This window comes from Sorex fumeus, unplaced genomic scaffold (assembly GCF_029834395.1).
Source record: "Sorex fumeus unplaced genomic scaffold, SorFum_2.1 ptg000213l, whole genome shotgun sequence".
Taxonomy (NCBI): domain Eukaryota; kingdom Metazoa; phylum Chordata; class Mammalia; order Eulipotyphla; family Soricidae; genus Sorex; species Sorex fumeus.
This window is the reverse complement of record NW_026606270.1, coordinates 2,116,546-2,134,715: the sequence shown is the minus strand read 5'-3', so window position 1 is coordinate 2,134,715 and position 18,170 is coordinate 2,116,546. Positions and strand designations below refer to the sequence as shown.

Below are 18,170 nucleotides of genomic sequence, written 5' to 3'. Positions count from 1 at the left end.
GGATCCCTGAGCATCACCAGATAGGGCCCAAAAATAAACAAAGAAGACTAGACTCAGAATCAGGATGTAAGCTCTGATCTAGTCTCTGTTACAAACGCATAGACTCCCTTATTTAGTCTCATCCTTGACTTCCCATCACACAGTACAGGAGTTGACTCCATTCGAGCTTCTAAATCCCAAACTTCTTTTGCCCACCACCCACTTTTCAAACAAGAAACCACTCAGCAACCCCCCCCCGGAATCCACGCTCTTCAGTATGGGGAGCAAGGTGCTGGGGCCACACTCAGCAGGTCCCAGGAACCACTCCTGGCTCAGAGCTCAGGGTTCACTCCTGATGGTGCTCAGGGGACCATGTGTGGTGCTGGGGACCAAAACCCAGGTTCACTGCACACAAGGCAAGTACCTTCAGTGGTGTCTCCTCTCTGTCCTCTCAGCCAGCAACTGAAGGTGGCCCCAGCTGTTTCCAAGGCTCCTCCTGAAACTGGGGACATTGGTGGTGGGAAAGGTGCACTGGCGAAGGGACTGGTGTTGAAATATATGACTGAAACTCAATCCTGAACAACCTTGTAACTGTGCATCTCACTGTGAATCAGTGAATTTTTTCAAAAGCTCCCCCTGGATGGCTACAGTGTCCCAAAGAGGGTGTAGTGATAGACACCACCTCACCTCATAGGGTCCCCTCCCTCTAGCACACGTCAGTTAGGCTTCCTTCTACCTCAGCCAGCAGAAATCTTGACTCCTCCTAGGTTTTCCCTACTTGTCACCTAACAGTCCCAAGAGGGCTGCGTCACCTCCAGCCCTTGCCTCCACCTTCCAGACAAACGGAAGGCCAAGTTATGATCAGAGAAGCTGAAGTCTCTTCAGGTTTTATTTTCTTGGCTGAGTTTGTCCTTTGGCCACCCCGGGCTACAGAGAAGGCAGGGAAATATGATTCCTCTTACCTGAGTGCATTGCTGTTCCCAGCGGATTCTCTTACAAGAAAGGCGAGAAAATGGTTATTGGGTCACTCAATGGACAGCAACTGTAAGTGCTTAAAGAGGGGCGGGGAGGGGGGAGGGTTAATCCCCCCCACACCCCGCCAGCCCCACGGAGCTGTGATAAAAAGCCTTTCCCTCCGCTCGCTCTTACGGAGCTGGCCCAAGCACATGAATGCTCTATTTTTCCATAAAAGGGCTTCTCTGTGAACTTCTGCGTGTTGAGGCCGCTTTTGTTTTTCCTGGCAGACGTGCTCCAGGGGAATGAAAGTTCACCACGGTGCACGTGTGTATTTGAGCACGACAGGAGACGAGGCAGGGAGCGCCTGAGAGGGAATGTTTTCAGAGGGCGGGGGGAGACAAGTGTGGAGCCTGGAAGGTCACTAGGAATCAGGGAGAGCAGGCCACGTGCGCTCCGGCTCTGACCAGGACAGGAGTGACCTGGGAGCCAGACTGACCCCCTGCCCCCACCCAGTTGCCCAGTGCTGAATGGACAATCCCATGTCAGCCTCTCTACAGAGAGGCCCAGACCCCCTCAGCCCATTCCACAGTGACAACATGCCCCCCTCATCCCCATGCCCCAGGATAGCCCACACTGTGCCCAGCCAGAGCCGCTTCTGCTCCCAAGATGTGAGGGATGAACGGGGTCGGAGTTTTGATGGGCACGTGCCTGGCACCCAGCTGACCCAGGTTCGATTCTCAGCTTCCCATATGGTTCCTTGAGCACCGCCAGGAGTAATTCCTGAGTGCAGAGCCAGAAATAACCCCTGAGCACCACCAGATGTGACTCCAAAATCAAAAAAAAAATTTAAATATTTTTTTTAAAAAGGCACGGATGAGTAGGGGAGGGGGCTGAAGATATCATGGCTTTGAAAACATCATGAAGTTTGGGGGCCGGGAGCGAATCACGGCTGTTAGACCCCGCGAAGAGCAGATGGCATCTCTGGGGGAAGCTGTGTCCATTCCGGACTGGCCCACATCCCCGGGCTCCATGAGGTGGACCCACTTAGGACTCACAGGCCTACAAGAGACGCACTTCCTACTTCCTAGTGGCAGACGTTTGGTGCTGAGACGACCCTTCCCCACACTGCTCGGGGGCTTGGCCTTTGATGAGGCGCTCGGCCCCATTCCCACAGCTGGGAGATTTGTGGGCCGCTGGGAAGTCACCTGGGGGCACACTTGAGCTCTCTGAAAAAAATAGCCACATGGAAGAGGTTGTCTACCGGGCCAGGAAACTTCAGGCCATGGCCATAACCAGCCTCCATCAGAGGGGATTTGCGCCGGTCACTGAGAGCAGTTGCCTCGGAAGGGACCCAGGCCTGGGCTGTGATCTGTGGGCCTTCATCAGGACAGCTCGGCACCTCAGAGCAGCTTGCAGGCCTTGGGTCCCCCCTTTGGTAAGTGGGGATGATGTTGAAGGGGAGGACGCATTGATGAGGATTAAACAAGGTCAAAGAGTCAGTGTTCTTCGGGGAGCACTCAACACCTGTGAGAACCTTAGGGGAGCACTCAACACCCATGAGAACCTTAGGGAAGCACTCAGCACCCATGAGAACCTTAGGGGAGCACATAGCACCTGCAAGAATCTTAGGGGAGCACTCAATGCCTGTGAGAATCTTAGGGGAGCACCAGGCGCCTGTGAGAATCTTTGGGGAGCACCCGGAGCCTGTGTGAATCTTCAGGGAGTACCAGGTGCCTAAGAGAATCTTAGGGGAGTACTCAATGTGCACGAGAGTGTTAGGGGAGCACCTGACCCACGTGAGACCCTTAGAGCCCATCTCAGAGACCGCACAGGGTTTGTTTGTGGAGATTTGGAGGGGGCACCACCCCTGCCCTGCCACCATGCCTGCTGGCTTCCTCTGGCTGGATGTGAGTGACCATTAGATGTGTGTGGAGTGAAGGGCACCTCATGTCCTCCCTTTATCTCCAGTCTGAAGGAGTGAAAGGCCTTGAAAAGGAGAAAGGACCGTGTCACATGTCCCTGTCCCTGGACACACATTGTTGGATGAAGTGGGTTTCATGATTCCGTCAGTTCTGACCAGGACACTGGTCATTCATTCGCTTATCCTTTCCCTTGCCTGTGCTCGCTCACCCTGTGTGTGGTGTGACAGTGTGTGTGTGTGTGTGTGTGTGTGTGTGTGTGTGTCTGTGTGTCTGTGCAGGTGCATAGAAAGGTGTGTCCGGGCATGTGTGCAAGTGTGTGGAAAGGTGTGTGTGTCCATGTATGTAGAGGCGCATGGAAAGAGGTGTCTATCCATGTGTGTGCAGGTGCGTGGAAATGTGTGTCTGTCCGTGTGTGTGTGCAGGTGCATGTGCAGCTGTGTCCGTGCACATGTGCAGGTGTGTGGAAGGGGTTGTGTGTGTGCAGGTGCATGGAACTCCATCAGCACAGCACACAGCTGTGATCAGTAGCCTCTCTTCCCCAGGAGGATGGCTTATGAGCATACCCCGACACCCCGCCGTGAGTCTGCACACCCCACTGAGTGAAAGGACACATCTGGGGCTCTGCGTACAGCGCATGCGCCTTCCGTGGCGGCGTCTTTGCGCGGACAGGAGCTGCCTGCCAAGCTCTCTTGCTCTCGTGGGTGCTGGGGAGTTCTCGCCACACTGGATCCAACCTGCCGCTCACCTGTCTCGGGGAGTTCATTCCGCGGCTGTGGCGCCCAGCCTCGGGCAGCGCTGCAGCCTTGGGGATTTCAGAACCTTGCCGTCTGCTGCCTCACAGCGTCAGGCCCTCTCTCTGCCTCCTTCTCTTTACTGCCTGTGAGTGTTTCATCCATTAGGACTTTTGCCAAGTGCAAGTAGGATAAGATCCATCCCGAACCCGCCAACACCATGGAAGGGGCTGGGAGAAGGCTGGGTGGCTCCGGTTTCCTCCTCTCCTGCCATCCTCTCCCAGGGGTTCCCCCAGGTCCCAAGCATGACCCTGAAGTCCCGGATAGCCCCAAATACACCAGCGATGCCAACAGTGCCAACAGCCAGCTATGTGTGAGCACTGAGAGGGGGGCAACCCCAGCACACCCCACAGTCAAGCCCCAACCATGGCCATGTGAGCAGAGGAGGAAAGGGGGAAGACTGTGGTTTATGGACTTCACTAGAAAATGCAGGTGTGGGGGACTGGAGCAATAGCACAGCGGGTAGGGCGTTTGCCTTGCACATGGCCAACCCGGGTTCAATTCCCAGCATCCCATAGGGTCCCCTGAGCACCGCCAGGGGTGATTCCTGAGTGCAGAGCCAGGAGTAACCCCTGTGCATCGCCGGGTGTGACCCAAAAAAGAAAAAAATAATAAAGAAAAGAAAATGCAGGTGTGGCAGGCTTCAGGCATGGCTGGATCCAGGGCTCCACGACAACAAACCAGCCGAGCTCCTTTCTGCCTCCCCGCTGGGCACAGCCACGTCCTCAGGGAGGCTGCGTGGCCTGTTGAACCCCACGACATCCTGAGATTGCTTCTCCTTAGATAGGCTGGGATCCGACACAACCCGGAAGCATCTCTCAGAGAGGTGGGGAGTGTGTTGCATTGATTGGTCCGGGCTGGTCGCAGACTCCCTCCCTGTACCGTGTCCAGTAGGACGGGGATAACTGGCCCTCATTGACCTCCCAGGACTCAGTATCCGTGGGAACCTCGCCAGTGCATCTCCTGAGTGGCACACCCATGGGTCTGGGAGCCCTTCCTGTGGAGATTCTAGCACGGGACTAGAACATTGCGCTGGGTCTGGGGGTCCACTGGGACCCCCGATCTGCTTTGTGGTTTCGATCGTGTCTCTCTTCTGCTTAAAAACCTCTTCCTATGGCTCTCTGTTACCGCCAGAAACAAATCCCAGGGCCTCGCCAGGACACCCCAGCACACCCCAGCCTCACTGTGACCTTTCTGCCAAGCCCCCAGCGTGATTCAGCCCCCAAAGACCTCGTCTTTTCCACTGACACCTCCTTTCTGAAGCCCTCCAGGATTAATTCTCCACATACCCACAATGAACAGATAGCTGTGCCCAGCGTGGGCGCGGTTTAGAGCCTCACGAGACTGCGGCTGGGCTGCTATTCCCGCATGATGAACATCTTTCTCCACTGGCCTCCATGAATCCGCACCCTAGAGCTGCCTCCTCAGCACCATTGCTGCCCCTCTGGGCCCCTCAGGCCCCCCGCCTCGGCCCCAATCTTCCCGCTCCCGTGACCGAGACACAGCAACCGCAAACCTCTCTGAAATAGCATTCTCGGGCAGGCGGGTTGTTTTATGACCGTTAAATATGCTTTACGCTACCTGTGAATGAGGCCGCTGTGACATTTAGCAACTAATTTGATTCAACACAGATGTGGGCCGAACGCCACGTGGAGCCAAGCAGGAGGGTGGGCTCGGGGCGGGGGGGGGGGAGGGGGGGGAGGGCACGGCCACATTGTTTCTGAGGATGCAAGATGGACCAGACAGTGGTCAGGGGCAGGCAGCCGTGGATGAGTGTCCTGCCCTCGCCAAGCCAAGACCCCGGTCCCCTCGGTGTCTCTTTAGGACGTGCCCCATGGTCCTCTTTTTTTTATTGAATCACCATGAAATGCAGTTACAAAGATTTCATATTTGAATTTCAGCCATACAGTGATCGAACGCCCATCCCTCCACCACTGCACATTTTCCACCACCCACCTCCCAGTCCTCACCCTGCCTCTGTGGCAGACAGTTTCCCCAATACTCTCTCTCTAATCATGGGCATTATGTTTTGCTCGAAATTTCCCACCACCATTCAAGCCTGCCTGCCAGGGAAGATGCTAGATCATTTCTTTTCCATTGCTCATTTTGCATATCATGAGAGGATACGTGTCTGCTTTCGAGGCCACACACTTCTGGAATCCTAAGATTGTCAGCGGTTGGGTTCCAGAGCATCTCTGTAGGGAGCTAACCCATTTTGGGATTCAACTGGGAGTTTCTGGACCCAGGCTATTGGTGTGCCAAGATGGTGCCCGGAGGCGGGTTGTGGGCGTGACATCTGGCATCAGGAGCGGATGGGGACCCGGGGAGGGACAGCCCAACTTGGCTGCCACCATGCGGCTTGGAGACTTAGTTCTGGAACCCGCATACCTGGGCCCTGCTTACAGAAGCTCTTGGTCACCAGGATTCCATCTGGAGTAGGCGGGGAAACTGCACCTGCTCCATCTGGGGTGCCTGGTAAAATTGGCTCTTAATGTGACCTGGAGAAAACTCCAGCACTGTGGTACCTTTGGGACTCGCTGCTGCTGTGTCTCTGGACCCAGGTTGTTGGTGTGTGGTCCTCTTTGTGCTGTTTTACCTTCACAGATACTTTTACTCCCGCCAGTGTTTTTATCTGGCGGATCAACGAAATACCATCAGCCTGGGATAAAAGTGCCTTGAGAGCACCGGGCTTGGAAGAAGTTGAGTGACGGGCCAGGGTCCCCGGCTCCCTGTCTGCCAGACCCCCGCCCTGGCGGAGAGAGACTCACTGGCACTTGTTCCCCTTCCTCTAGGCACAGCCGGGATCTACCAAGGAGCCAACGGGCTGGCCAACGCCGCGGGGTTCGGAAGCGTACACCAGGTTTACACCCCACCCGCCCCACCCCCTTTCTGATCCCGCCCAAACCCCCTCCCACAATGCCCACTTCCAAACCCTGGGGTTTGGAGACCCCCAGGGCCTAGGGGAGCCAGAGGGGAGAGGCACAGAAGGGGGATTAAGTGGGTTCCGGGACAGGGCGGGGTGGGTGACCTCGTAGATTCTATCTGGGGCCACAGAGGGTCCTTCGTCTCAGCTCAGGTTGGGGTGACTAGGAAGCAAGACCGAGAGACCCCGGGACAGCTCCCAGCTTCTCCTTCGCACCCCAAGGCTGAGGGCCAGGCACACGATGTGGGGACCCACCCTTGCTTGAACCCCATCATTGCAGGGAGGGGCGCTGACTGACCATTGGGGTCTCTTGGCTCAGCTCAGAGGAACTGTCTCTCCCGGGGCTGCGGGAACTCTGGCCCCCGCTCTGACCTCACAGCCCCGTCCGTGTCCCCCCCTCCTGCCCCCCCCCCGCAGGAGTACCCGTCCTACGCCGGCTTCCCGCAGAGCCAGTACTCGCAGTATTACAGCCCATCCTTCAGCCCGCCCTACGTCCCAGCCGCCAGCATCTGCCCGTCCTCCCCGCTCGCCCCGTCCGCGTACGCGCTCCAGGAGGCCGCACACGCCAGCGCCAACCAGGGCTCCGAGTCGCTCACGGGTAGGTCTGGTCCCCATCATAGCCCCCCGCTGCCTCCCCGCCATGGGTGTGTCTGAGCTCTGAGAGGAGGAGGGAGGGGTCGGGTCCGACTATGGTGGACTGGCCTCCCTCCCCAAAACCGAGTCCAGCATCTAGACGTGCTTCGTTGGCCTTCGTGTGTGTCTGGTTGCAGCTGAATTGAAGGAGAAATCGCTGCTGATAGATAAAAGAGAAAGGCTGGCCTCCAAACGCTCAGGTCTGCTTCTCTTGAAAGATCCTCATTCTGGGGACCGGAGCGACAGCACAAAGAGGAGGGTGCTTACCTTGCACCTGGCTGCCCCAGGTTCAATCTCCTGCGCCCCATATGGTCCCCCGGGCATTTCCGGGACTGACTAGTGAGCATAGAGCCAGGAGGAATCCCTGAGCACTGCTAGGTGTGGCCCAGGAACCAAAGAGAGAGGGAAAGGGGGAGAGAGAGAGAGAGGAGAGAGAGAGAGAGAGAGAGAGAGATTCCAATTCAAGCCAAGTCAAGCAATAAAGGCATTTTCAGGCGAGTTTTGGGTAACCGAGAGGCGGTACAGGGCTTCAGGCTGGGGCTCAGCGGGAGCACTGCACTGACCTCCCCCTTCCTTCAGCTCTGCTCTGTTCTGGCTTCATGTCACTCTGCAGCCCGCTCTTCCTCATGTGGCAGAAGTGTCCAGGGTCCCCCGATGTGGAGTGGAGAGCTCTCCTAAAGGTGCTCCTTGTAGGAGCCTCAGGGCTTCACTCGGGTCTCCAGCCTGTCAAGAGCTGGTCTCATGACCACAGCTCAAGGAGAGGGAGTTTCCCAAAGAAACCCAGAGCCTTGGAACAGAAGACAGAGAGAGGCCGGGCTGGCAGGAATCCGGCCCTGCCTCCATGAAGCTAGGATCCACGGCAGGAACTGTCCTGGCCCCCGTGACGTGCGTCCATGCACTCAGCAGCCGGTGGCCCGTTCACTCCCTCTGCACACGCTTCTCTCTAATGAGGTTTGGGCTCACCGACAAACCGGCTGCCGCTGCTTAGAACATCCAAATGTGAAGGAAATAGCTCTATGTTGGATTCTTTTCTTCTTTTCTGAAACCAACTGATATTCTGGGACTTTGAGAAGCTGAGTTAAGACGATGAGCTGTAGGGGCAGGTGCGATAGTCCAGCGGGGAGGGCGTTTGCTTTGCATGCAGTGGACCCAGGTTCAATCCCCGGCATCCCATATGGTCCCCTAGCACTGCCAGGAATAATTCCTGAGTGCAGAGCCAGGAGTAACCCCTGAGCATCGCTGAGAGTGACCCAAAAAAAAGACAAAACAAAAAAATATTTGATAAACTGTGAAGGTGGGTGGACATGCACTTACTGTATTTTCATTGGTGGAGCAGCTAAAAACAAGAGTGATACCTGAAACTTCCTAACTCTATGGTGCCATAGTACTTCAATTAAAACAAAATTTTTGTGGAGATAAAAAACAGTAGTGGAGATCCACCTCCTTTGTTCCTGGGGCTCTTAATACAGCTGTGGCTTTTCGCCCCTTTCTTTCCCTGAGTGAAAGTGAGTTATTCTTGGGGAAAAATGAAGGCACCATGGCCAGGCTTTTTCAAGTCAGCATGGGAAAGAGCTTCTGCACTGACTTTGGTCACTGTGATCTCATCGCCGAGGACTTGACAAATGCATCTTACCTTTTAATCGTTTCCAAATTGCTTGCTTGGCAGAGCAATGTAGCAAACTTTGTCATAATCATGAATTATCTTTGACCATCCTGCTTTCCCGAATGTGGTCTCTCCACACTGAGAAAGCCAGAAACACATACAGAGAGGGAGAGAGAGAGAGAGAGAAAGAGAGAGAGAGAGAGATGCTACATCTCTATAAATATGACAGTGAACTGAATTCCAAAGAATTTGGGCTATGTGGGAAAACCTTCTTCGCTCACCATCAGGGTTGAACATAAAGGCTCATTGTGTCTCTTTGAAATTTGTCTTTATTGTTTCCCCCTGTTCTTCATTTATCCCTTGGTCCAGGGTTCAACAATAAGTGGTTGAGATGGTTTTTACTGCACGGTTAACAAGCTCACATAAAATCTAATGGCATAAATAATTGTCAGCTATAACTGAACCCTCTTGCCTCTTTTCCCCAGTGTGTGTTATAAAGGAAGGGCATATTAGCCTGCACGCACACACACCCATGCACTCTCTTAAAAAAAATTCCCATAAAAACTCCACTTTTGAAATTATCCAGAATCTCCTTGAGTGGTTGGCTTCAAACTCCAGAGGCTCCCAAGGTTTATATGTTGCCAACAGATCATGCTTACTCTCTCCCTGTCAGATACTCTCTCTCTGCACTCAGCCCCAGGCCCCCAAGTACAGTCTGGCTTTGACGTGCATTAGCAATTAGACGAAACTCCAACAATTTGCAGCTAATTATGGGACAATTTGCTGGTATAGAGGTCAGAATCTGAACAGCTGATGTTACCCGAGGGGAAAAAATCAGTTGTGGTTGCTTAAGGACGTTTTTCTCTTAAAATATTAAAGCACCACACAAGTATCTATAAAGAAGATGTTTTTTAATCTCTTAGATTATTTCCCTTAGTCAATCAATGGAGAATTATTTTAATTCTTTTCATCTCTCTGTAAAAGTTATTTGGAAAGCTTTTCTAGGTCATTTGGCGACATCTAATAATATTTTAAATGTAGGTCTTGGTTAGACCAATTTTTCTACTTCTAGGAATTGGTCTGACCAATTTCCACCAAGGTACAAAGACTTAACTTATCAAGAATGTTCACTGCAGGATTGCTGAGGGCAAAAGATTGGAAACAACCTGAATCTCCAGTAGAGGAGGTCAGGTTTGTGAGTCATGCACCAGTGCTATCTGTGACATCCATGAAAAAGAGTCAGGTAAGGAGGTCCGAGCAAAAGGACAGTGGGGAGGGCACTTGCCTTGCATGCTGTTGACCCCGGTTCGATCCCTGACATTGCCTATGGTCGGTCTCCTGAACACTGCCAGAAGTGATTCCTGAGCACAGAGCCAGGAGGAAGCCTGAAGCACCACTCGGTGGGCTTTCCTTTTTTCTTTGTTTTTCCCCCAAACCAAAAAAAAAGAGGAAAAAAGTCAGGTGTACTGATACAGAAACTCTTTGAGCTGATGTGATGAGTTTCAGAAACATCCTGAGTTTTTTTTTTTGAGGGGGGGGGAATGAAAGGGGCAGTGTGGCAGTGCTCAGGGGTTACTCCTGGATCAGTGCTCAGGGGTTACTCCTGGATCAGTGCTCAGGTGTTACTCCTGGATCAGTGCTCAGGGGTTACTCCTGGGTCAGTGCTCATGAATTACTCCTGGGTCAGTGCTCAGGAATTACTTCTGGCCGTGCTTGGGGGGACCATATGGAATTCTAGGAATCAAACCTGGGTCGGCTGCAAGCAAGGCTAATGCCCTACCACTGGACTATCTCTCCTACCCACTCCTGGATCTTTGAAAGTATGGTCTAATACCTTATTTGCATAGGGACTATCTGGAAGAACACAGATGCGGTTGTTACAAGTGGTCTTCTCTGACTAGAGCCATAGGAAAAATCAAGCAGCTTCGGACAATCACTTGATCACACAACAACGGCAGGATGGGATATTTACCATACAGGCATATTCTGAACCATCAGTCAAATCTCTTACCTGTTAAAGGATTCAACACATGAAGAGTCATGTTCTCTGAAAGTATAAAACTAAATTAGAAATGGGTCACAGGGATTTCTGGAGAATCTCCGATTACTTCCATCACTTCTTAATACCCCTTGTGTACAGTTAGTTTCAGAGGATAACTTAACCAGGCTAGAGAATGTCCTGATTGCTAATCAAATCTGAATTCTGGTTGTGGCCAAATAAGGATCTGCAGAGTCAGTGGACGGAGTAGAGTGGCTTGGCCCACCCAGTGTGTGGGCACCATCCAGACTGTGCACACAAAAAAGGCAGGAAAAGGGAGAGCTCTTCCCAGCTGGCACATCCATCCATCATGAGCAAATACTGGCATTCCTCGTTCCCTGGTCCTCTTGGTCCAGCCCTCAGCCTGTGAATCACAGCATTGCCTCTCCTGTTCCACCGGCCTTTCAGTTCAGAGAGAATTTTACCGGTCACTTTACTGGTTCTTCTGCTTAAAGACTATAAATTGTGGGATTTCTCAATTTTCATCATTGCATGAGCTAATTCCTGTAACTAATTAGTTGAGCCTGACAGTTCTGATTCTCTGGAGAAACTGAACACACCAAAGATCAAAAGGGGAAACATCAAAGAGAAATAAGTAGGATTGTGAAGTTAATGAAAATTAAAACACAACATATCAAAACTTATGGCGTGTTGCAAATGCAGATCTAAAAGGGACATTTACAGCACTAAATGGCTATATGAGGGGGAGAAATGTTTTCAAACCAAAGATCTTGTCTTCCACATTAAGAAACTAAAAAAGGAAGAGAGAATTATACCTGAAATAAGCAGAAGAGGAGTATACTATGATCAGAATGGAATGCAATAAAATCTAAAAATACAAAAGCAATAGAAGAAAAGTAGGTGAGACAAAAAACTGTGTCTTTAAGAAGATCACTAAAATTGACAGAACTCTATACAGGATAATATGTTGGTGGGAAAGCCATAGAATGAAAAAAATACAAATTACCAACATGATGAGAGATAATATCATTACAGACCCTACAGATATTAAAAGGATATTTTTAGAAACAACATTATGGCCACAGCTTAAATGAAATGTACAAATTACTTATAGGACAAAACTTTCCAAAGTCTACTCAAGAATAAAGATAGCCTAAATAGGGCCTGAGTCTAATAAATAGGGTTTTTTTTTTTTTACTGAAAACCTTTGAACAAAAATATTTTACCTAAAAGTCTTCTCTGCTTAATTCTATCAGGAATTTAAGAAATATGAACCTACATGAATTCTTCAAGAAAATTGAACAAAGCACACTCCTCAACAAACTCTGAGACCAACATTACCCTGATGTCAAAGCCAGACAAAAACATTACAAGAAAACTACAGACAAACATCCCTCATAAAGATATAAAATTTCTTTTAAAAAAAAACAGCATATTAAGTTCAACAATATATTAAATAAGAAGTAGGGTTTATCAAAAAATTTAAAAATTTTTAATCAGTGTAATTTTTCAAACTAATTAATCCCTGGAAACCAAAATAAAAAGAACATCATCTCAATAGATACAGGAAAATAATGTGACAAAATTGTATCTATCTCTGATTTAAAAAAAAAAACACATTTCAAACTAGTAGTAAGGAAGTTCCTTTGTCCAAAAGGAACTACTGGGTGTTTGGTACCCCCAGAATTCTTATGTTGATGCTTTAATTTCCCGTGTATTCAAGATGGCATTTGGAGGCGGGTGTTGGGGGTAATAATCAAGTCATGAGGGTGGAGCCTCATCAATGAGATCAATGACCCTATAGGGAAACACATACGAATTATTCTCTCTATCTCTCTCACACACACACTCTCTCTCTCTTTTGCTCTTTCTTCTCCTTCTCCCTCTTCTTTTCTCCCCTGTTCCTTTTCCCTATTCCCCTTCCCATCTTAGCCTCCCTCTCTGTCTCCCTCAACCTTTGCATCTCTCTCCATCCCTCCACTCCAGCTTATGCCCATACAGTAAAGCGCTGTCTATCATCCATCCAGAAATTGGACTCTTACCAAGAATCAAATTAGCCAGCCTTTTGACCTTGGACTTCCATTCTCTGGAACTGTGAAACTTAAGTGTCTTTGTGTCATCCAGCTGCTCTGTGATATTTTTATTATAATGGCCCAACTGATTAAAACAAGATGACTACAAAAACCTTTAGTTACCCCTAAAATCCTATAAAAGGTAAATATATCCACTCAAACCAATTCTATTCAGTGTTGTACAAGAGACTCTAGCCAGTGGAATAAGGCAAGAAAAAAATTAATAACACCGTATTGGGAAAGAAAAGTAAAAACGTAATGAAGTAACAAGTAAAGTGAGTTGTACATTTATTTAAAACATATAATTAAACCCAAATGTGTTTAGAAATGTACAGGTGAAAAAATAAAAATCAAATGCATCTCTAGGTACTAACTATATGCAATAGGAATTTAATATTTTATAATGCCATTTACAATCACATCCCCCCAAAAGTGAAATACTTGGGGTAGCCTGTCTAAAAATATGGAAGATTGGTGCACTTAAAGCTACAAAACACTGCTAAGAGGGGTTAAAGAAGACTTTAATCAGTGGGAGACATGCCCTGTTCACAGACCAGAAGATTTAATATTGTCAGGAGTCACTTCACCATAAATCAATTTATAGATTTAACACAATCTCTGTCAGCAACCAGGACTTTCTGTAGAAATTGGCCAGCATCTGTAAGTTTTGTTCACTGCCTGTTCCTCATCTTTTACAAGACAGCCTTTGCTAGATAGGCGATTAGGAATCACTCATGTGTCTCCTGAAAACGTCAGGGAGTTGGAGACGGCCCGGCTGTCCAGACGACTCAAAATCACATCTTTTCTTATGTTCTTAGTCTGCTAAGAAGTTTTATAAATATTAAATAAACAAAGTGGTGTCCCTTGAGTTTTGGCGGGAAATAGTTCTTCCAGCGTAGGAAGAAAAATCAGTCTACTGCCAAGTATTTTTAGACAAAAGCATTTTCCCTCCCCTGATCCAAAAACGGGGGATTATGGAAGGGGAGAGGGAGGCCAAAGGATGAGTTGGGAGCTGGAGCAAGCATCTGGAACCCGAGAAGGCAGGCTGGGATGTCCCAGAAGGGTCCAGGGGGCTTAGAGGCCTGTCACCCCAGGGATGAGGGAAGGCCCCAAATTCCAGCCCTGACTCCACCAGCCCTGTACAGGCTAACAACAGGCTACATCAGCTTACTAAATCTCAGTTCCCTCATTAGACAGAGATCATACTAATGTCCAGTGGAAGCCAGGTCCATCTAACTTCCATGTTTTATTTTGGGGGCAGCCCACGCCCAGCTATGCAGTGACATGGGTCTCCCAGAGGCAAAACATGTGCTCCAGCCCATTGACCCATGTCTCCGGCCCCAAATATCTGTGTTTGCAAGACAACACAATTTGGATGTAACTTTGAGACCCAAGTCCCAGGAGGGGGCTGGTCCTTCATGAGGTGGGGACACGAGGGAGCCCTATATCCCAGGACTCCACCCAATGGATGAGGCTTTCAGGTGTCTTCTGCCCTGTTGGCCCTCAGGAGATGGAGCATAGAGATGAGGCAGAACTCAATTCGGGTCATATATGGAACGGGGGAGACGGCGCCAGAGGCTGGTGTGCACAGCTTATGTGCTGTAACCCTAGATTCAATGCCCAGCACCTCATGGTATGTTGAGCACTGCCTCCAGCACTGGGCATGGAGTACCCCTGAGCACTTCCATGTGTGCCCCTGACGCCCCCCCCAAAGATAAAAAGAGATATTGACATCTATCAGCCAATCAGGTGATGGATGCAGAAGCATATATCACGGTATCACTGTATCACTGCCATCCTGTTGTTCGTTGATTTACTCGAGCAGGCGCCAGGAACATCTCTATTTCTCCCAGCCCTGAGATTTTAGCAGCCTCTCCTTACTCATCTTTCCCAATGATTGGAGGCTCTTTCAGGGTCAGGGAAGTGATACCTGTTGTAGTTACTGTTTTTGGTATATTGGGTATATTGAATACGCCATGGGGAGCTTGCCAGGCTCTGCCCGTGCGGGCAGGATACTCTCGGTAGCTTGCCAGGCTCTCTCCAAGATATATTTATATATATATATTGAGACCACTCTCCGCACACATGAAGGTACCGGCAGAGGAACAAAGGCATGCGTGTCCCAGGGCTGGGATCTCCAAGCCTACTCAGATCAGGGCTGAGCATCCTCCACCCAGATCCTCCAAATTCCAGTAGGCAGGGGTCACACCCACCAACTGTTCCCCTGGCGCCGTGTAATCCCATCAACGACCAAGACCCAGAGACTATAAAACCCAGCTCCCGGAAGACATCTTATTATCTCATTCCTACTTTGGACAAACTGGCAGGCTACCGAATGTGACCTGCCTACACGGCAGAGTCTGGCAAACTTCCCGTGGCGTACCCAATATATCAAATACCAGTAACAATGATGGGTCTCATTCTCCTAACTCTGAAAGAGCCTTGAATATGGCACATTTTTTAAAATCTCAGGGCTAGGACGAAGGAGACGTTACTGGGGCCTGCTCGAGGCAATCGATGAATAACAGGATGGTCGTGATCGTGATATATATATATATATATATATATATATATATATATAGAGAGAGAGAGAGAGAGAGAAATATATATGTATACATATATATATTTCTCTGTATGATTTGTTGCCTACTGTCTGAATCCCATCAAACATGGTGTGGCAATTATGGAAAATGGGTAGGAATGTCTTATGATATGTCGCAGCCGCACAATCCGGAAAGCTGCCTGGAGCGTGGCAGCAGTTGGGTAGTGGAGGTTGGCTGCCGGGGCCGGGGTCTCTTGGAGTGGGGAGGGTTCTCACCCGCCCCCCTCTGGGGCACCCCAAGTAAAAACAGTGTGGCGCAGAGTCCAGTGGCATGGTTATGGGAGCCTCATTTTATGCTCTCTTCCGGGAGAAGCAGCCATGAGTTCTGGAGGGTGGCCGATGAGGTGATTATCTGGCATATATAATCTCATTTCATTCTCAAAAGAAACCGCATCATTTTTGTTTTGATTTGAGGCCACACCCAGCGATGCTTAGGGCTTACTTCTGACTTTGAACTCAGGAATTACTCCAGAGGGTGCTTGGGGGAACCCTATGGGATGCCAGGCATCAAACTCAGGTTGACCGCACGCAAGGCAGGTGCCCTCCTCACTGTACTATTGCTCCAGCTCCCAGGAAACATATCTCTTCACAAGCAAAGCTTAAAGAAAGTCAGTTTTCAATAACACAGAAGGCTCAGCTAGCACCAAACCGCTGAGCAAATCTGCAGACAATGACTTTAATCACTGTTGTGAGATGCATGTTGTAACAAGCCATATAAAGTAAATTATTTTGTGCCTGCTAGTGGGCCAGGCTTGGGTGTGGGGAGGGCGGTGGGTGGGTAACTGGGGACACTGGTGGAGGGAAGGTCACATGGGTGGTGGGATTGGTGTGGGAACATCGAAGATCTGAGTCAACTGTGTTAGGATCCATTTTGTAAACCACAATGTTTAATAATCTTTTTAAGAAGGCCATTCTTCGGGGAACACAGTGATTGCTTTTCCTGAAAGGGGGACTGTTGGCCAACTAAGCTAGGAGCTACTATGGTAGATGTCCACAGGCCTTTCCACATGGGAGACATTAACAAAACTCCAGGGCTCTTTTGCTGTCATTACATGCTATAATTATGTTCTCGGTGTCCCTCCCCCATGCCTCAGTTCCCTGCTCAGGATTCCCCTTTTCTAAGGGGAATCTCAGGATTCCCCCCACCACCCCCCCGACGAACCCCCTGATAGATCAGTGACCACCAGCACTGGCTGACACCGTGCAAGTCAGGCACACTCTAGGGAACGCATCCTTCAACCCCTCCAGTCCGCAGGCTGGCTCCTGACCTGCCCTTAGATCCAAGGACGCGGACCTGTAGGTTCAACCCTTTGACACTGCAGGCTGGCACGGGTTCGAGCACAGGAAGTGAGTGCCCACGTAGCCAGACGCCCTCGCTCACAGCTCTGTCTCCTCGTTGGAGTCCAGGCGCTCTTCGAGGGTGTTAGTTGGGTGAAAGAACAGCCGTGAGGGGATGTCTGAGGGCTGGGATGGTGACCTTCCAGGATCCTGACCTTCTTGCTCCCCTGGACCAACCCCCCACCATTTGACGGGTGATCCCGATGCAGATTTTCCCAGAAGGACACACTTGGCAAAGCTCCTCATGCGTGTGTCCATCTGTCCATCCTGCCCCAGGTGAATTCAACACACACAACGGGCCTTCCACGCCGGCGAAAGAAGGCGACACAGACAGGCCACACCGGGCCTCCGACGGGAAACTGCGAGGCCGGGCCAAGCGTGGCAGTGACCCCTCCCCGGCAGGGGACAATGAGATCGAGGTAACTCCCGCCCACCCCTGGGAATGACACCAGCTCCAAGTCAAGGGGTCCTAGCCCCTCAGAGAATCAGACCGAGCCACCCAGGATCTTGATGGGGGGTGGAGCTGGGAAATGCTCAGGAAAACCTGGACTTCTGGAAGTTTCTGATTCAGTAGGTCCAGGGTAGGACGTGAAGATTTCTCACGAGCCGATGACTTGGGGATCACAAATCAGAGAGCCTCAGGAACAAGGGACCCCCGCAGCTGGGTGGAAGTGGCTCTTCACGAGGATTAATGAGCCAGAACCTTCTGGAATGGTGTTTACACTGCAGGTGCAAGGAGTCTGGGGCTGGAGCCATAGTACAGCGGGTAGGGTGTTTGCCTTGCACACAGCTGACCCGGATTCAATCTGCAGCATCCCATATGAGCACCACTAGGAGTAATTCCTGAGTTCAGAGCCAGGAGTAATCCCTGTGCATCACCGGGTGAGACAAAAAAAAAAAATTGAAATTCTGAGTCTGGGGCCAGAAAGATAATACAGTGGTTAATGCACTTGCCTTGTCTGTAGCCAACCTGATTCTATCGTCAGCCCTCTCTAGGGTCCCAAAGCACCACCAGGTGTGGGCCCTGAGTGCAGAGAGGAGTAAGCCCTGAGTTTAGCCGTGTGAGGCCCCCAAACCAGCAATTAAAATAAAACACAAAATAATTCTCATGTCCGCTAATGGCTTTGCAACCCTCTGGGTTCATTGGCCTTTGTCCTTCTGGGTGCCACCTTGCTCTCAATTTGAAAGGCTTGGGACCAACTCTGGCCCCACTGGGTGCCATAGACACTGCCCCCCCCCCCGTTCCCATGTGGCCCCTCCCATCTGAAGTGTTGCATGCTTAAGGATTCCAAATGACGAAGAAAAAAAATTTAAAGCCTGTCATTCATCCCATTCACACCGGAAGACTGAA

General features: G+C 50.3%; 1 protein-coding gene across 2 annotated transcripts in view; it reads left to right on the top strand.

The window, feature by feature from the left end:
* EYA2 (EYA transcriptional coactivator and phosphatase 2) overlaps positions 1–18,170 on the top strand; it is a 201,012-nt gene that overhangs the window by 121,675 nt on the left and 61,167 nt on the right. For both annotated transcript variants that reach the window (XM_056108444.1, XM_056108445.1), the window contains 3 exons: positions 6,442–6,509; positions 6,990–7,170; positions 17,096–17,238. In XM_056108444.1, coding sequence (XP_055964419.1) covers positions 6,442–6,509; positions 6,990–7,170; positions 17,096–17,238 — 392 coding nt within the window. The remainder of the gene's footprint in view (positions 1–6,441; positions 6,510–6,989; positions 7,171–17,095; positions 17,239–18,170) is intronic.